Source organism: Ranitomeya variabilis, chromosome 3 (assembly GCF_051348905.1).
Source record: "Ranitomeya variabilis isolate aRanVar5 chromosome 3, aRanVar5.hap1, whole genome shotgun sequence".
Taxonomy (NCBI): Eukaryota; Metazoa; Chordata; class Amphibia; order Anura; family Dendrobatidae; genus Ranitomeya; species Ranitomeya variabilis.
Genome location: NC_135234.1, coordinates 426,792,603 through 426,813,703, shown reverse-complemented (window position 1 = coordinate 426,813,703; position 21,101 = coordinate 426,792,603). Strand labels below are relative to the sequence as shown.

The 21,101-nt window shown below is 43.8% G+C and overlaps 1 protein-coding gene across 1 annotated transcript in view; it reads left to right on the top strand.

Annotated features, from left to right (window-relative positions):
* Positions 1–21,101, top strand: part of TMEM132E (transmembrane protein 132E) — a 663,923-nt gene that overhangs the window by 638,419 nt on the left and 4,403 nt on the right. The window contains exons 8-9 of the mRNA XM_077296388.1: positions 10,305–10,584; positions 20,870–21,061. Coding sequence (XP_077152503.1) covers positions 10,305–10,584; positions 20,870–21,061 — 472 coding nt within the window. The remainder of the gene's footprint in view (positions 1–10,304; positions 10,585–20,869; positions 21,062–21,101) is intronic.

Here is a 21,101-nt window from a genome sequence, read left to right as displayed (position 1 = left end):
TCAAATAAGCCTCCAAAGTCTGATTAGTTCGCTCCGTCTGTCCATTAGTCTGAGGATGGAAAGCAGACGAAAACGACAAGTCAATGCCCATCCTACTACAAAAGGATCGCCAGAATCTGGAAACGAACTGGGATCCTCTGTCTGACACAATATTCTCAGGGATGCCGTGCAAACGAACCACGTTCTGGAAAAACACAGGAACCAGATCGGAAGAGGAAGGCAGTTTAGGCAAAGGAACCAAATGGACCATCTTGGAGAAGCGATCACATATCACCCAGATAACAGACATGCCCTGAGACACCGGAAGATCAGAAATGAAATCCATGGAGATATGTGTCCAAGGTCTCTTAGGGACAGGCAAGGGCAAGAGCAACCCGCTGGCACGAGAACAGCAAGGCTTAGCTCGAGCACAAGTCCCACAGGACTGTACAAATGACCGCACATCCCTAGACAAGGAAGGCCACCAAAAGGATCTGGCCACCAGATCTCTGGTGCCAAAAATTCCTGGGTGACCTGCCAACACCGAGGAATGAACCTCGGAAATGACTCTGCTGGTCCACTTATCAGGCACAAACAGTCTGTCAGGTGGACAAGAATCAGGCCTATCAGCCTGAAATCTCTGCAACACACGTCGCAGATCTGGAGAAATAGCTGACAAGATAATACCATCCTTAAGAATACCAACAGGTTCAGCGACTCCAGGAGCATCAGGCACAAAGCTCCTGGAAAGAGCATCGGCCTTCACATTCTTTGAACCTGGTAAATACGAGACAACAAAGTCAAAACGGGAGAAAAACAATGACCAGCGGGCCTGTCTAGGATTCAGGCGTTTAGCAGACTCGAGATACATCAGATTTTTGTGATCAGTCAAGACCACCACACGATGCTTAGCACCCTCGAGCCAATGACGCCACTCCTCAAATGCCCATTTCATGGCCAACAACTCCCGATTGCCCACATCATAATTTCGCTCCGCAGGCGAAAACTTCCTAGAGAAAAAGGCGCAAGGTCTCATAACAGAGCAACCAGGGCCTCTCTGCAACAAAACGGCCCCTGCTCCAATCTCTGAAGCATCCACCTCAACTTGAAAGGGAAGCGAGACATCAGGCTGGCACAAAACAGGCGCCGAAGTAAACCGACCTTTCAACTCCTGGAAAGCCTCCACGGCAGCAGGAGCCCAATTAACCACATCGGAGCCCTTCTTGGTCATATCCGTCAAAGGTTTCACAATGCTAGAAAAGTTAGCGATAAAACAACGGTAGAAGTTAGCAAAACCCAAGAACTTCTGAAGACTCTTAACTGACGAGGGCTGAGTCCAATCAAGAATAGCTCGGACCTTGACTGGGTCCATCTCCACAGCAGAAGGGGAAAAAATGAACCCCAAAAAGGGAACCTTCTGTACACCAAAAAGACACTTTGAGCCCTTGACAAACAAAGAATTTTCACGCAAAATTTTAAAGACCATCCTGACCTGCTCCACATGCGAGTCCCAATTATCAGAAAAAAACAGAATATCATCCAGATAAACGATCAGAAATTTATCCAGATAGTTCCGGAAAATGTCATGCATAAAGGACTGAAAAACTGAAGGGGCATTAGAGAGCCCAAAAGGCATCACCAAGTACTCAAAATGACCTTCGGGCGTATTGAATGCGGTTTTCCACTCATCCCCTTGCTTAATGCGCACAAGGTTGTACGCACCACGAAGGTCTATCTTGGTAAACCACTTGGCACCTTTAATCCGGGCAAACAAGTCAGACAACAGCGGCAAAGGATACTGAAATTTGACAGTGATCTTATTTAAAAGCCGATAGTCAATACAAGGCCTCAAAGATCCGTCCTTTTTAGCCACAAAAAAGAATCCCGCACCAAGAGGGGAAGAAGACGGACGGATGTGTCCTTTCTCCAGAGACTCCTTGATATATGAACGCATAGCGGTATGTTCAGGTATCGACAGATTAAACAGTCTTCCCTTAGGAAACTTACTGCCTGGAATCAAATCTATTGCACAGTCACATTCCCTATGAGGAGGCAATGCACTGGACCTGGACTCGCTAAAGACATCCTGATAATCAGACAAGTACTCCGGAACTTCCGAAGGCGTAGAAGAAGCAATAGACACAGGCAGGGAATCCTCATGAATACCACGACAGCCCCAACTAGACACTGACATAGCCTTCCAGTCAAGGACTGGATTATGGGTCTGTAACCATGGCAGCCCCAAAACAACCAAATCATGCATTTTATGTAGAACGAGAAAACGTATCACCTCGCGGTGTTCAGGAGTCATGCACATGGTAACCTGTGTCCAATACTGCGGCTTATTTTCTGCCAATGGCGTAGCATCAATACCCCTAAGAGGGATAGGATTTTCTAATGGTTCAAGAATAAAACCACAGCGCTTAGCAAATGAGAGATCCATAAGACTCAGGGCAGCACCTGAATCTACAAACGCCATGACAGGATAAGATGACAGTGAGCAAATCAAAGTTACAGACAGAATAAACTTAGGATGCAAATTACCAACGGTGACAGGACTAACAACCTTAGATATACGTTTAGAGCATGCTGAGATAACATGTGTAGAATCACCACAGTAGTAGCACAAGCCATTCCGGCGTCTATGAATTTTCCTCTCATTTCTAGTCAGGATTCTATCACATTGCATCAAATCAGGTGTCCGTTCAGACAACACCATGAGGGAATTTGCGGTTTTTCTATCACATTGCATCACATCAGGTGTCTGTTCAGACAACAATATGAGGGAATTTGCGGTTTTGCGCTCCCGCAACCGCCGGTCAATTTGAATAGCCAGGGACATGGTATCATTCAGACCTGTGGGAATGGGAAAACCCACCATAACATTCTTAATGGCCTCAGAAAGGCCATTTCTAAAATTAGCGGCCAGTGCACACTCGTTCCAATGTGTCAGCACGGACCATTTCCGAAATTTTTGGCAATACACCTCTGCCTCGTCCTGGCCCTGAGACATAGCCAGCAAGGCTTTCTCTGCCTGAATCTCAAGATTGGGTTCCTCATAAAGTAAACCGAGCGCCAGAAAAAACGCATCAATATCAGCCAATGCCGGATCTCCTGGCGCCAACGAAAAAGCCCAATCCTGAGGGTCACCCCGTAAGAATGAAATAACAATTTTTACTTGTTGAGCAGAGTCTCCAGACGAACAAGGTTTCAGGGACAAAAATAATTTACAATTATTCCTGAAATTCCTAAACTTAAATCGGTCTCCTGAAAACAGTTCAGGAATCGGAATCTTGGGTTCAGACCTAGGATTTCTGGTAACATAATCTTGTATACCCTGCACACGAGCGGCAAGCTGGTCCACACTTGTAATCAAGGTCTGGACATTCATGTCTGCAGCAAGCTTAAGCCACTCTGAGGTAAAGGGGAAAAGAAAAAAAAAAAAATGAGAGAGGGAAAAAAAAAACTCAAAATTTTCTTTCTTATAATCCCACTTCTGCAATGCATTAAACATTTAATACTGGCCTGGCATACTGTTATGACCCCAGTGGACAGGGTCTCAGAGGAACGTGTAAGTCTGCAAGATACAAAAATCCAGCTCATAGGGCTGTGGTAACTGGGTTGACCAAATAGCTACTCCTAACGCCAACACTAGAAGTAGCCGGGGATCATGCCTACGGTGATCGCTAGATGACTCGCGCCAGCCGGAGAATCTAACTACCCCTAGGAGAAGAAAACAAAGACCTCTCTTGCCTCCAGAGAAAGGGACCCCAAAGCAAGATACAAGCCCCCCACAAATAATAACGGTGAGGTAAGAGGAAATGACAAACACAGAAATGAACCAGGTTCAGCAAAGAGAGGCCAGCTTACTAATAGCAGAATAAAGCAAGATAACTTATCTGGTCAACAAAAACCCTATAAAAATCCACGCTGGAGATTCAAGAACCCCCGAACCGTCTAACGGTCCGGGGGGAGAACACCAGCCCCCTAGAGCTTCCAGCAAAGGTCAGGATACAGATAGGAACAAGCTGGACAAAAATACCAAACAAAACAAAAGCAAAAAGCAAAGAAGCAGACTTAGCTTGAAAAACAGGAACCAGGATCAGAGGACAAGAGCACAACAGATTAGCTCTGATTTCAACGATGCCAGGCATTGAACTGAAGGTCCAGGGAGCTTATATAGCAACGCCCCTGAACTAACGGCCCAGGTGAGGATATAGGAAAAGACAGACGCTCCAGAGTCAAATCACTAATGACCACTAGAGGGAGCAAAAAGCAAAATCACAACAAACCCTAGCCCTAACCCTAACCGGAAAATGGAAATAAATACATTTTTTAAATTTTTTTATTTTTCCCTAACTAAGCAGGTGATAAAGGGGGGTTTGATTTACTTTTATAGCGTTTTTTTTTTAGCGGATTTTTATGATTGGCAGCCGTCACACACTGAAAGACGCTTTTTATTGCAAAAAATATTTTTTGCGTTACCACATTTTGAGAGCTATAATTTTTCCATATTTGAGTCCACAGAGTCATGTGAGGCCTTGTTTTTTGCGGGACGAGTTGACGTTTTTATTGGTAATATGTTCGGGCATGGTTGATTTTTTGATCGCTTTTTATTCCGATTTTTGTGAGGCAGAATGACCAAAAACCAGCTATTCATGAAATTCTTTTGGGGGAGGCGTTTATACCATTCCACGTTTGGTAAAATTGATAAAGCAGTTTTATTCTTCGGGTCAGTACGATTACAGTGATACCTCATTTATATCTTTTTTTATGTTTTGGCGCTTTTATACGATAAAAACTATTTTATAGAAAAAATAATTATTTTGGCATCGCTTTATTCTGAGGACTATAACTTTTTTATTTTTTCGCTGATGATGCTGCATAGTGGCTCATTTTTTGCGGGACAAGATGACGTTTTCAGCGGTACCATGGTTATTTATATCCGTCTTTTTGATTGCGTGTTATTCCACTTTTTGTTTGGCAGCATGAGAATAAAGCATTGTTTTTTGCCTCGTTTTTTTTTTTTTTTTTTACGGTGTTCACTGAAGGGGTTAACTAGTAATATAGTTTCATAGGTGGGGTCGTTACGGACGCGGCGATACTAAATATGTGTACTGTTATTGTTTGATTTTTTTTTATTTAGATAAAGAAATGTATTTATGGGAATAATATATATATTTTTTTCTTTATTTAGGATTTTTTTTTTTTTTTTTACACATGTGAAAAATTTTTTTTTTTACTTTGTCCCAGGTCGGGACATCACAGATCGGTGATCTGACAGTTTGCACAGCACTCTGTCAGATCACCGATCTGACTTAGAGCACTGCAGGCTTACCAGCGCTTGCTCTGAGCAGGCACTCGGTAAGCCACCTCCCTCCCTGCAGGACCCGGATGCCGCGGCCATCTTGGATCCGGGACCTGCAGCGAGGAAGGAGGTAGGAGACCCTCGGAGCAACGCGATCACATCGCGTTGCTGCGGGGGTCTCAGGGAAGCCCGCAGAGAGCCCCCTCCCTGCGCGATGCTTCCCTGTACCGCTGGCACACCACGATCATGTTTGATCGCGGTGTGCCGGGGGTTAATGCCCCGGGGGCGGTCCGTGACCACTCCTGGCACATAGTGCCGGATGTCAGCTGCGATAGGCAGCTGACACCCGGCCGCGATCGGCCGCGCTCCCCCCAAGAGCGCGGCCGATCGCGCTGGACGTACTATTCCATCCTTGGGAATTAGGGCCCACCCCACATGGACGGAATAGTACATCTGATGGCAGAAAGGGGTTAAGACTTCAGCTTTAAAACTGAAGATATAAATGAATGCAGCCTAAAAGGGACCGGACAGGTTCTGAACCATCAGATTTTCCATATTATTGGACAGTCATTGAAAAGTCTATCTTCCTTCTAAGATTGCAGCTTATTGGTGACCTGGAGTCACCTCTGGTTCCAAGTAAAATACTGCAGCGTTGACACAACTCAGACTGTACATTGTTTCCCGATGGGAGAGACTGGTGGAAACAACCTTGCAAAAATTAAAAAGAAATCCAACCATAGGGAAGAAAAAAGGTAAAATAATCTGCATATATTACTTTTTTTTAAAAGGGATATTCCCAATTATTATACAATGATGGAAATACGCTCAGTTATGGGGTAAATTCTTCTTCATCATTTTTACTGTCAAAGTGGCACTGCTGTATAGGGAGCAGCTCCATTCACAAACATAGGGCTGTGTTGCACTTCCCTACACCGCAGATAGATGGCAGTGCTGCTGTGGAGGGGAAAAATGCTGCTGTCACTGTTCTTTTGCAAGGTCCTGACAGTCAGACCCCTTCTGATCAGTAAGTAAAATACCATTATGTTTAATGTTGGGGGACCTCCTTTAGGCTGGAGTCACGCACAAGGTATAAAAAAATCGGTCCGTTTTACACTGACGAGAATCACAGAAATGTTCGCAGAACAGATCCGTATGTCATCCGTGTGCAGTGCGAGGATGCGATTTTCTCGCATGTAAACATCCATGTGCTTCAACCATGCTTCAAACATAAAGATACCAAATGTAAATTTTTGGTGAAGAATCAACAACAACTGGACCACAATTGTGAAGTTGAATGAAATTTATTGGTTATTTTAAATTTTGGTGGAAATTCAAAAACTGAAAAGTGGGGCGTGCAATATTATTCGGCCCCTTTACTTTTAGTGCAGCCAACTCACTCCACAAGTTCATTGTGGATCTCTGAATGATCCAATGTTGTCCTAAATGCCTAATGATGATAAATATAATCCATCTGTGTGTAATCAAGTCTCTGTATAAATGCACCTGCTCTGTGATTGTCTCAGGGTTCTGTTTGAAGCACAGAGAGCATCATGAAGACCAAGGAACACAACAGGCAGGTTTGTGATACTGTTGTGGAGAAGTTTAAAGCCAGATTTGGATACAAAATGATTTCCAAAACTTTAAACATCCCAAGGAGCACTGTGCATGTGATCATATTGAAATGGAAGGAGTATCATACCACTGCAAATCTACCAAGACCCGGCCATCCCTCTAAACTTTCATCTCAAACAAGGAGAAGACAACAATCAGTCGTACACTGCATAAATCTGGCCTTTATGGAAGACTGGCAAGAAGAAAGCCATTTCTCAAAGATATCCATAAAAAGTGTTGTTTAAAGTTTGCAAGCCACCTGGGAGACACATCAAACATGTGGAAGAAGGTGCTCTGGTCAGATGAAACCAAAATCGAACTTTTTTGCAACAATGCCAAACGATATGTTTGGCCTAAATGTAACATAGCTCATCACCCTGAACACACCATCCCCACTGTCAAACATGGTAGTGGCAGCAGCATGGTTTGGGCCTGCTTTCCCTCCGCAGGGACAGGGAAGATGGTTAAAATTGATGGAAAGATGGTTGGAACCAAATACAGGACCATTCTTGAAGAAAACCTGTTGGAGTCGGCAAAAGACCTGAGACTGGGACGGAGATTTGTCTTCCAACAAGACAATGATCCCAAACATAAAGCAAAATCTACAATAGAATGGTTCACAAATAAACATATCCAGGTGTTACAATGGCCAAGTCAAAGTCCAGACCTCAATCCAATCGAGAATCTGTGGAAAGAGCTGAAAACTGCTGTTCACAAACAATCTCCATCAAACCTCACTGAGCTCAAGCTGTTTGCCAAGGAAGAATGGGCAAAAATTTCACTCTCTCGATGTACAAAATTGATAGAGACATACCCCAAGCGACTTGCAGCTGTAATCGCAGCAAAAGGTGGTGCAACAAAGTATTAAGTTAAAGGGGCCAAATAATATTGCTCACCCCATTTTTCAGTTTTTGAATTTCCACAAAAATTTTAAATAACCAATAAATTTTGTTCAACTTCACAATTGTTCCACTTGTTGTTGATTCTTCACCAAAAATTTACATTTGGTATCTTTATGTTTGAAGCATAATATGTTGGAAAAGGTTGAAAACTTCAAGGGGCCGAAAGTGCCTCTCGCAAGGCACTGTATATATATATATATATATATATATATATATATATATACTATATAATTGTCTAAGGGTCACTTCCGTCTTTCTGTCTATCCTTCTGTCTGTCTTTCTGTCTGTCACAGATATTCATTGGTCGCGGCCTGTCTGTCATGGAAATCCAAGTTGCTGATTGGTTGTGGCAAAATGGCCACGACCAATCAGCGACGGGCACAGTCCGGTGGCAAAATGGCCGCTCCATCCTCCCCGCAGTCAGTGCCCGCTCCATAATCCCCTCCAGTCAGCGCTCACACAGAGTTAAAGGCAGCGGTAACGGACTGCGTTATGCTGCGGGTAACGCACTCCGTTACCGCTGCTATTAACCCTGTGTGACCAACTTTTTACTATTGATGCTGCCTATGCGGCATCAATAGTTAAAAGATCTAATGTTAAAAATAATTAAAAAAATAAAAAATTGTTATATACTCACCGTCCGTCGGCCCCTCAGATCCAGAACTGGCCTTTCCTGCTTCTCGTGATGCTCCGGTGACCGCTCCATGCATTGCGGTCTCGCGAGATGATGTAGCGGTCTCGCGAGACCACTATGTCATCATCTCGCGAGATCGCAATGCACTCTTGGGACCGGAGCGCGCGAGGAGTGTCGGTAACCGCTTCGCCTGGATCCGGGGCCAACGGAAGGTGAGTTTATAACTATTTTTATTTTAATTCTTTTTTTAACAGGGATATGATGCCCACATTTCTATATACTGCATGGGCTGTGCAATATACTACATGGGCTGTGCAATATAATACGTGGGCTGTGCAATATAATACGTGGGCTGTGCAATGTACTATGTGGGCTGTGCAATGTACTACGTGGGCTGTGCAATGTACTGCGTGGGCTGTGCAATGTACTACATGGGCTGTGCAATATACTACGTGGGCTGTGCAATATACTGCATGGGCTGTGCAATATACTACGTGGGCTGTGCAATATACTATGTGGGCTGTGCAATATACTATGTGGGCTGTGCAATATACTACATGGGCTGTCTATATACTACGTGGGCTGTGCTATATACTACGTGGGCGGTGCATTATACTACGTGGGCTGTGTTATACACTACATGGCCTGTGTTATACACAACGTGGCCTGTGTTATACACTACGTGGGCTGTGTTATACACTACATAGGCTGTGTTATGCACTACATGGGCTGTGTTATACACTACATAGGCTGTGTTATGCACTACGTGGGCAGTGTTATACACTACGTGGGCTGTGTTATATACTACGTGGCCTGTGTCATACACAACATGGCCTGTGTTATACACTACGTGGCTGTGTTATACACTACATGGGCTGTGTTATATACTGTGTGCGTAGGCTGTTATATACTACGTGAGCTGTGTTATATGCTGCGTGGGCTGTTATAAACTACGTGGCTGTGTTATATGCTATGTGGGCTGTTATACACTCCGTGGGCTGTGCTATATACTACGTGGCTGTGCTATATACTATGTGGGCTGTGTTATATACTATGTGGCTGTGCTATATACTCCATGGGCTGTGCTATATACTCTGTGGGCTGTGCTATATACTATGCGGCTGTGCTATATACTACGTGGCTGTGCTATATACTACGTGGCTGTGCAATGTACTACGTGGCTGTGCAATATACTACGTGGCTGTGCTATTTACTACGTGGGCTGTTGTACACTACATGGTCGGCCGTGAACAATCAGCGATAGGCGCGGGATTTGAACCACGCTTCGCTAATTGGTCGCGGCCGGCCAAATCCTGTGTATTCAATGTATTATTCTAAAATCTTCATAAATAAATTACATACATATTCTAGATAGAATACCCGATGCGTTAGAATCGGGCTACCATCTAGTATATATATATATATATATATATATATATATATATATTTATTTATATATATATATACTAGTGACACACATACCTCTCTGTGTTCATCATCTCGTTAAATACATTTACATTTGAAAGCTTGATTTTCCTGAAATTGCATGCGCCCCCGACAACCAATGTACGAAAATTTCGCATGGGCCAACTAGTGCTATAAAAATGTGATTTGTTTATAATAATTTAATACAACTGAAAATTGCATAGACAGCATTTTATATATTTTTTTCATTTAAAACACAATGCAATAGAAAGGATGAGAATTTCTTTATCCACCGAATGTACTGGATTTTTTAGCATAATAATTTGAGTATTTTTAAAGTCAAAGGTTAAATATTTTCATCTGAAACTTATAGGATGATATATTTGCTCTTTTTATGTCTTTTGTAATAAAGATTTATGTTTTTATAATTGTCATTTGATGGCAGATCAGTACGTGACAGTGATGATGATGAAGATGAAGAAGATAAAAGGTTAAACCGGGGTTGCACTCTTCAGTATCAGCATGCCACGCTACAAGTCTTTACCCAGTTCCATACCACTTCTTCAGAAGGCACTGACCAGGTTGTCACAATGTTGGGCCCAAATTGGCTGGTGGAGGTTACTGATCTGGTGAACGATTTCATGCAGGTGGAAGACCCAAAGATCGCAGAAATGGTTGATAGTAATACATTAGCTGGGAAGGAACCTGGTACAACAATTTTCAAAGTGAGTGTTTACAAGTGAGGTTTGTCTCGCTATGTTACATTATATATGAATTTTATACCCTCGTATTTTTATGTTACAGCTAGTAAGAATGGTTCAGTAATAGAATATACTTTTTGATTATCCTCACCCTGGAAATAATGTGCATTGGGATATGGCCTGTATCTTCCATTGCAATCTAAAATCTTTTTTTTCTTTGTTATAGTATATGACTTCACATTTTCCTTTCATTCTTCTATGCTGTTCAGAATTAAGCAGTTGAAAAGTAGAAAGTAATGTAAGTGTAGTCATACACAACAACCTTTAGATGCCGGCAAACCCACTTCGTTTTTCCAGCAAAAGACATTTTAGGAATTCTCCATTTGTGTTTTTCCTGAAGCATTTTTTCATATATATTTTACGTCCCTCCATCAGTCGATATTTGTTTTTTATATTTATTTACAAATTGCAAGTATCAACAATGAACAGCTTACCAGCGGAAGCTTCAAGAAGAATGCACCAGTCACTTCTTTTAACCGGTTTGAAACCTAAAATGGTTACAAGAAGTTCAGGGGGACTGAACATTTTTAAAGCAACTTATTTTAAAATTGTTTTGCATGCATTTATTCTTTCTACTGTTTTTAGTGGAAGCCACCTGAAAAAGATATTGTGTGCCTTTATTCTAAGGGATTGTACAGGATTAGAAAAACCCTGGCCGTTTTCTTTTATAACAGTGCCCTACCTGTCCACCAACTTTTGACATTAACAGAATAGAGAATAGAGTTGTAATGCTAGACATAAAACAAGTGTAACGCTGGTAGATAAGTCTTCCATACACTTTAGATAGTTATTGATCAAACGTTGGATTGGCTAATAGTTAGGCATATTGCTACCTCGTAAGACTATCCTATACACTGGAGTGTTAAGCTGCTTGAACATTCTTGTTCTCTATGAGAGAGCCACGGCAAAACTCTATCTCTGGAAGCTCTTTTCTTTAAAATACAAAAGTATCAGCAATCCGAAACCTAACATGCTGGATCTTTATCTCTGAGAATTCTCTGTTGGGAGCCTCCATACACAGTATGCCGTTGCCCAAATCTAGCGGGTTCAATTAAGGTTAGTCTAATGTTGATGGGAGCCTTTAGAATGCAGCCATGTTTCTCTTATACTGTAAAACTGCCTACATTTGTCTCATGCAAGTAAAATAAAATTAGCACTGATTTCATATGCTACAACGTCCTGCCTTTTCATTAGTAGGTAAGAGGCATAGTCCTCTAGTTGCACCAAATGCCACTACTTTACTAAGAATTTCAAACTGAAGACAAGGGATCCAAGAAGTATCATTTCTCCTTGTGGAGAGTGACATGTTAAGCATGTCGAGGTGAGGAGACTTAAAGCCACAATGCTCCTCTGGGAAATATGCAAATTGTCTCTTCAGAGAGGAAGAGGACTAGAACTCTAGTGCCACCTATTGGAAGTAGCAATCCTAACAGTCAATGTTGACCCTTTAAAGAGCCTTGTCACATGACTTAGGATAATAGCCAAACCAGAATCTCAATTTGCACACACTGTGTTTCGGGGTACTGCCCCTCGTCAGTGCAAAGAGGAGATCTGGTTTGGCTGTGAGAGGAGTCTGACCGGGATCCAAAAAGTATCTTTTATCCTTGTGGAGAGTGACATGCAAACTGAAGACAAAAGAGTGCCAGCTGTAACCTTCAGAACGTAAGGCACTGGCACACTGGAATTAAGAATATGATCTCCTTGTATGCATTGCATATTGAACAATAGCATCAATGCAATAGATAAATTAATCTTTATTCACCTTTACTTTTAACAATCAATGTGTTGGTGTATACAATATGTGGGCTCTAAATCATTTAATGATCTATCAAAATTAGTGATGAGCGAACACTAAAATGTTCGGGTGCTCGTTGTTCTAGTCGAACATCTCCCGATGTTCGAGTGTTCGTTTCGAATAACGAACCCCATTGTAGTCAATGGGAGACTCGAACATTTTTCAGCGGGACCAAAGCTCTGCACAGGGAAGGTCGCCTAAAAACCTGGGAAGCTCAGAAAATGATGGAAACAACACTGGAATGGACAGGAAACAGCAGGGGCAGCATGCATAGTTGCCTCTGAGGCTGCCCAAATGCACCATTACGCCAAATTATGGCCAACAGCTTTGTGGTGACAGAGTGACCCACTTTGATGAGGTAGCAGGTGAAACACACCGAAATTGAGCCTGACACAGCATGGCAGCTATGGGCACGGCATGCGGAGGCAGCATCAGGCCGGAGAGCGGCACAGTGACGGACCCTTGAGGAGGCGGCAGCAGCATCATTCCTTACACATTGAGGCCACAGAGTGGCACAATTACATAGTTTGGAGGTAGCGAAGACCCAGCATGTGGAGGCGTCAGCACGGAGAGTGGCACGGTGACGGACCCTTGAGGAGGCGGCAGCAGCATCATTCCTTAATCCTTACACATTGAGGCCACAGAGTGGCACAATTACATAGTTTGGAGGTAGCGAAGACCCAGCATGTGGAGGCGTCAGCACGGAGAGTGGCACGGTGACGGACCCTTGAGGAGGCGGCAGCAGCATCATTCCTTTCACATTGAGGCCACAGAGTGGCACATTTACATAGTTTTGAGGTAGCGAAGACCCAGCATGTGGAGGCGTCAGCACGGAGAGTGGCACGGTGACGGACCCTTGAGGAGGCGGCAGCAGCATCATTCCTTACACATTGAGGCCACAGAGTGGCACAATTACATAGTTTGGAGGTAGCGAAGACCCAGCATGTGGAGGCGTCAGCAGCGTCAGCACGGAGAGTGGCACGGTGACATGACAGACTTCAGTTTGAGCTGCTTTAACACGGTGGCGAGTGGAAATCTGTAGAAATCCATGCTTTATTCATCTTGATAAGCGTCAGCCTGTCAGCGCTGTCAGTTGACAGGCGTGTACGCTTATCGGTGATGATGCCACCAGCTGCACTGAAGACCCGCTCTGACAACACGCTAGCGGCAGGGCAAGCCAGCACCTCCAAGGCGTAAAGTGCCAGTTCTGGCCACGTGTCCAGCTTTGAAACCCAGTAGTTGTATGGAGCAGAGTGATCATGCAGGACGTTGGTATGGTCACCTAGGTAGTCCTTCACCATCTTTCTGTAAATCTCGCCTCTACTCTGTCTAGACTGTGGATTGGTGGCATACTCTTGCATGGGTGACATAAAACTGGCAAAGGCCTTGGAGATTGATCCTCTGCCAGCGCTTGACAAGCTGCCTGCTCCCCTCCTCTCCCTAGCTTGTTGGCCCTCAGAACCACGTCCTCTGCCGCTAGCGGTGTCAGATGGGAAGGCTATTTTCAGCTTGTGCACCAGGGCCAGTTGGTATTGATGCAGTCTCATACTCCTTTCCTCTATAGGAATTAGAGTGGAAAAGTTGTGCTTGTACCGGGGGTCCAAGAGGGTGAACACCCAGTAATCGCTGGTGGAAAATATTTTTCTCACGCGAGGGTCACGGGAAAGGCAGCCTAACATGAAGTCAGCCATGTGCGCCAGAGTCCCAACACGTAAGAATTCCCCCTCCGCAACAGGCCGACTCTCCATTTCCTCCTCCTCCTCCTCCTCCAACTCCTCCTCCTCAGCCCAAACACGCTGAACTGAGAAGAGGGAATGGGTACCGTCTTCAGTCTCGCCCACAGTCTCCTCCTCTTCATCCTCATCTTCCTCCTCCCCCTCCTCAGTTACACTCTGAGAAACAGACTGGCTGGTGTTCTGGCTCTCAGTCAACTCTTCTTCCCCCATCTCCTGTGACAATCGATGCGCCTCAGACTTCATGCTGAGCAATGAATTTTTCAGCAGACAAAGCAGCGGGATGGTGACGCTGATTATGGCGTCATCCCCGCTGACCATCAGTGTTGACTCGTCAAAGTGGCTTAACACCTTACATATATCAGACATCCACGTCCACTCCTCATTGTAGATTTGAGGAAGCTGACTAACTTGACTACCGGTTCTGGTGGAAGTGGTCATCTGACAGTCTACAATGGCTCTGCGCTGCTGGTAAACCCTGTTTAACATGTGTAGGGTGGAATTCCATCTCGTTGGCACGTCGCACAACAGTCGGTGAGCTGGCAGTTGTAAGCGCCGTTGCACTGCCCTCAGGGTGGCAGCATCAGTGGTGGATTTGCGGAAATGGGCACAGATGCGTCTCACCTTGGTGAGCAAATCTGACAGATTGGGGTAGGTCTTGAGGAACCGCTGAACCACCAGATTGAACACGTGGGCAAGGCATGGAACGTGTGTGAGTCTGCCCAGTTGCAGAGCCGCCACCAGATTACGCCCGTTGTCACACACGACCATGCCTGCTTTCAGGTTCAGCGGCGCCAGCCAAAGATCCGTCTGAGCCGTCATGCCCTGTAACAGCTCCTGGGCAGTGTGCCTCTTGTCACCTAAGCTCAGCAGTTTTAGCACCGCCTGCTGGCGCTTGCCCACTGCGGTCCTGCTGCGACTGCAGCTGCCGACTGAAGGTGGCGTGTCCACGGATGGAAATTTACAAGTGGTGTTTGTGGAGGAGGAGGAGGAGGAGGAGGGGGGAGAAGTATAGTAATCCTGGGAAACAGTCACCGAGGTAGGCCCCGCAATCCTGGGTGTGGGCAACACATGAGCTGACCCCGGTTCAGACTCTGTCCCAGCCTCAACCAAATTAATCCAATGTGCCGTCAGGGAGATATAGTGTCCCTGCCCCCCAGCACTGGTCCACGTGTCCGTGGTTAAGTGGACCTTTTCTGTAACCGCGTTGGTCAGGGCACGGTTGATGTTCTGAGACACGTGCTGGTGTAGTGCTGGGACGGCACATCGAGAAAAATAGTGGCGGCTTGGGACGGAGTAGCGAGGGGCAGCCACCGCCATCAGGTTGCGGAATGCCTCCGTCTCCACCAGCCTGTAGGGCAGCATCTCCAAACTCAGGAGTTTGGAGACGTGGACATTTAAGGCCTGTGCATGTGGGTGGGTGGAGGCATATTTGCGCTTGCGCTCAAATGTTTCATGCAAAGACAGCTGAACACTGCGCTGGGACACATTGGTGGATTGTGGGGGGGATGGTGAAGGTGCAGGGGTGGTTGCATGGCGGGAGTCGCTGGTGCCGGGCTCCTGGGCTGGGGAGTTACTGGCAGAGCCAGCATGTGACACAGGGGAAGGAGCAGCGGTGCGACCAGAAGGAGGTGAACGGCCTTGATTCCAATGAGTTGGGTGTTTAGCACTCATATGCCTGCGCATGCTGGTAGTGCTTAGGTTGCTAGTGGTGGCTCCCCTACTGAGCTTGGTGTGGCACAGGTTGCACAACACAGTCCGTCGGTCCTCCTCACTTTCTTTAAAGAAGCTCCAGACTTTAGAACACCGAGGCCTCGACCAAACTGGTTCACTTGTTGAACCTCTGTCTGATGAAATTACTCTGGCCCTGCCTCTCCCTCTGGTCGCACGTCTACCTCTTGCAACGTTTTCTGATGTTACACTTGCCTCCCCCTCCGAAGCACTCTCTTGACTAGGCCTAACAACCCAGCTGGGGTCAGTCACCTCATCATCCACCGGCTCCTCCTCCTCCCATTCATCAGCCTGCTCCCCCCTGGGAATTACTGCACTGACAAGCACCTCACTGTCTGACACCCGTGTCTCATCCTCAGACACCTCTCCACAGACTATTTGTAAATCCCCACTTTCATCACCCACAGACTGGGAAAGCTCTCTATTTTGGGCATCGGGACAGACCCACTGGTCAGGTTGCTGCTCAGCAGTGCTTTGTGAATCTAGGAAGGGTTGGGAAAACAGTTCCTGGGAGTATGCAGGATTTGAATCACTAATTTCCAAGGAGGGGCCAGGCTGGGCGGGAGGAGGTTGAGCTGAAAGATCCTGAGGTCCACTCCCTTGGCTAGCGTTGGTGGACTGCGTGGAAGACTGGGCGGTGGATAAACTACTGGATGCATTATCCGCTATCCAGTTGATCACCTGTTCGCACTGCTGGGGATCCAATAGGGGTGTGCCACGTGACACTGTAAATTGGGACAGGAAGCTAGAAAAGGGTACTCTGCGGTGTTCCAGTGCTCCATCAGAAGCAGGTACTGTGTCACCCTGCCCAGGACTACGGCCTCTGCCTGCAACCTCACTTTGACGCCCACGACCACGTCCTCGTCCTCGTCCCTTACCCCTGGGGTTCACCATTGTAAAGGTTATGCTAGAAAAGCTAGTTATGAAGGTGAAATACACTCTATTTGTCCAAACAGAGGATATATTGCGTGTTGCAAAAAGGACTATTCGGTAAAGAGCGTATTTTATGCAACCAAACCTTGGTTTACAGCAAACTGATGTGTATCAGTAACAGATATAAAACTGTGTTTTATATTTGTGGTATTTCTTCAGATCAAATACCCCTTCTTTATGTAACTATTAGATATGGCGTGCACAAAACTGGCCACAGGCCTAGTCACTAAATACAGAGCTTATTTTTGGACCACAAAACTTGGGTACCAGTAACAGATATAAAACTGTGTTTATATTTGTGGTATTTCTTCACATCAAATACCCTTTATTTCTTTAACTATTAGATATGGCGTGCACAAATCTGGCAACAAGCCTAGTCACTAAATACAGAGCGTATTTTTGAACCACAAAACTTGGGTACCAGTAACAGATATAAAACTGTGTTTATATTTGTGGTATTTCTTCACATCAAATACCCTTTATTTCTTTAACTATTCGATATGGCGTGCTATAAAAATGCAATTTTTATCTAATGCGGTTTTTTGGACACACAAAACCTTGGATTAGAATGTAGGGTATTCTATACTATATATATATACTATATATGTGGCAGAATTGCGTATTCTGTACACTGCGCTTATGTGTACGCTAAACAAATATTTTTGGGCCAGGTGTGGTATATCTGTATCACTCAAAAATGCATTTTTATATCTTATGCGGTTTTATTTTTAGGCCGCAAATATTTCCTTTTTTAATTTATTAATTATTGTTATTAATTAATATTATTATTATTAAATGAGGTGACAGCGTGTGCTGTACCACTCTACGGAGTCTGAGGCACTACAAGTCCCAGACAGCAGCACAAATGAGGTTACAGCGTGTGCTGGAGTCTGAGGCACTACAAGTCCCAGACAGCAGCACAAATGAGGTTACAGCGTGTGCTGGAGTCTGAGGCACTACAAGTCCCAGACAGCAGCACAAATGAGGTTACAGACAGCGTGTGCTGGAGGCTAAATGGAGTCTGAGGAACATCCAGCAGCCGATATTCTAATAGTGCGGCGTTCGCCCAAAATGGCGGACGCCGCACTATAAAGCCCAGCCTAATGCACACACGATCCCTGTCTAATGCCTAATGCCTATAAAGATTGACTTGGAGACTGAGATTGAGACTTGGCACTGAGACAGTGAGTGCGCAGCTAAGATGGCGGCCGCTGCACTCCTGGTCCCAGCTGCCACACAGCTAGCCAGCAAATACAAGAGAGGACTAGTAGTAGTAAACGTAGATTAGCCCTGACAAGGGCTGTTGATTTCTGCACCCTGCCTGCCTGATTAATTCTGGTCTTTGTCCCTGCTCTAGTCCCTATCAATTCCCAGTCCCCCCAGCACGTCTGTCCCTATGCTCTTTCACACTGCAAATGGCTGAAAGCGCCGAACATAATGAAAGCAGTCTATTGGCTGGTCAGGTCACCTGATCTGGCCAGCCACTCACTGCTCTCGTCTTGTACATGTCCCTACGCCATGCTAGTAGCTTAGAAGGCTCACCTAACATGATTGGCTCCTTGAAAAACCGCCAAAAATGAGAAAAACAAAAACGAGATTTCACTCGAGTACCGCGAGATGTTCGGCCGAATACCGAACACCTTCGAACGCCCTAATGTCCGATCGAACACCAGGTTCGAGTGAACACGTTCGCTCATCACTAATCAAAATGTTATTTTTGTGCTTTCACTTTTTCCTTTTCTTTTTCCAAGAGCTATAACTTTTTTTTAATTTTTCGATCGATATAGATGTTTTAGGGTTTTGGCTTTTCATGAGATGAGTTGTAGTTTTGAACAACATCATTTGTTTCAGCAATCCAAGTGACATAAAATAGTGAAAAAATTGCAATTCTGCCATTGTTACTTGGGTTTCATTTTGACGCCAATCATTTTGCATTAAAATTAATGTGGCAATATCATTTTCCAAGTTAATGTGATTACAACTTTTAATAGTTTTTTATTTTTTTATTGGTTTAAAAATTTTTTAACACAATATTTAAAGACCTATAACTTTTTACTTTTTTTTGTTGATAGCTAGATTTTATTAATACCATTTTGGGTTATATACGACATTTTGATAGTGTTATATTGCGTATTTTGGCGATTGCACAAGGACCAAGAACAGCAATTCAGGCATCTCAAATTTTATTTATTTTTTATTTCCTAATTGTTAAATAATCTTATATTTTTAAAGATCAATACCATGTAAGCTTTTTTATTTGTTTTTGGACAGGAAAAACAGGGAATCAAATGTATAGGATTTTAATAATATTTAAAAAAGCTTTTTATTTTATTACTTTTTACTTTTTTAGTACTTTTAAGGAATTTGAGCCTTCAATAATTTGTACTATATACTGGATGGTACAGATAACAATCTCTCATTAAGCTCAGCCTGTGACTTGACTTCACAGAAGTATTAAAATGGCTGGGATGGGGGTCTTCAACAGACCCTCAGCTACCATGACAACCCATCAGCACCACACGATCACACTGCAAAGGGATGATGTACACTGATAACGACACCAAAACAGGATCATGCAACTTAAATGCTACTGTTAAAGATAGACAGTGGCAATTAAGTGGGTAAACAGCTGCCATTGAACTATCTCTAATTGCTGTTTTAGTGGCTGAAAATGGCTGTATAACACACCTATTGATCGTATTACATACACCTGTTACCACCCAAAGACATGCTATTACCTTCCTGGAGAGGAAAGCTGATAAACGTGAAATTGGCCCCTTAAAGTAGAACGCAATGTGATCCAGGGTGGCCATTGCAAAGTTAAAAAACATAACTCTTTTTTAAACTGATAATTGGTTCCAAAGCTCCAAACTACCAGCTTAGAATAAATGAAAAAATGAAGAAGAAATTGATAATTTATACTGATAAATACAGATAAAGCAAGGCTTTATACATAGTAGAGAAAGCGTTCCAATGGAACAACTGATACCGGTATAGGAAGAAAGGAGTATAGATGATCCAATACTATGTTCTACTGTATAATGGTGTTATTAATTCTATAGAGTTGTGATTAGACATATTAGTCAGTCAGTACATGCCCTTTAGTATTACAGGTGTTCCTTTAGTGAAACACTCATGAAGATTGATTGACTCTTCTCCAATCCAATAAAGCATTGTCTCATGTGTACAGGGACCCAGAAAATGGTATTATAAGTTGAAATGAATGTTGAAAACAAGCATCTGTGTGTTGAAATTGACTGCAATTTTTTTTAGCACTAGAAATAAGTGAAAAGATTTGATCAAATTGAATTTGTGTTGAATTTTATGAAATTGGCAAGTCATGGTAAATTTTAACAACTTGAGATTCTATTTGTACAATTTGCCAAAAATGCCCACAGTTAGTTTTCAGATGCACAACCCCCATCACTTACACAAGTAATGCGAGCAAGAGTACTAACCCAGGTCACTTTTGTCCTTCTTTTCCTCAGGTAAGCCCATTAGTCAGGAGAAAGTGAAGGATGTTATGGAATTTAGGGCACATCACTCATCTCAGTGACATCAGGATGATGTTACCTCTGACAGCAACACCATCAGTTTGAGTCAATATTTTGCACAGAAAGATTTCCTGATCAGAAATGACTAACAGGGATATTTTTTTAACCAGTTTTTAATTTAAAATTGGCTGTTGGATACTATGGGGTTACTATCTATTTCTATAGTGAGGTCATTTTTACATTACTAAGGCTTTGTTTGTGTTCAAGAGCTTGAAAAAATGTTAGATACATTCCTAGGAGACTGCAGAGTTTTAAACACATCTTTACATGGGAATTGGAGGCTTTGCTCTTTTCTAATATGTATCAAAACGATTCGCTGTGAATTGAATTTTGGAAAGAAATTGTTGAATTTGACAAATTTGAAGGTTCAAAAGATTTTATTATCTCTAGTGGCCACCTTTAAAGTCACAAGATGTCTCAATGCCAATTATTCTGAAACGTTACAATATTATGAGAAAATTATTTTACTGTGCTTTATCTTGCTCTTTTCTTAATTTGGATAGGTGGTGTCTCCACTAATGGAGGCAGTACTGGGTGAAACAACAATTACAGTGACTGAGGAAAAGGTCAGCATCGTGGAGCTCCAAGCGCAGGTGATATCAGGACTTACCCTCTCCTTACATGCCAGCCCAGGAAACAGCCACACAATAGTCGCAAAGACAACCGCGCAATATCTGTTAACTTATCCAAAACAAGTAAGTAACCCCATTCACAAGGAAAGTGAACTATTTCAAC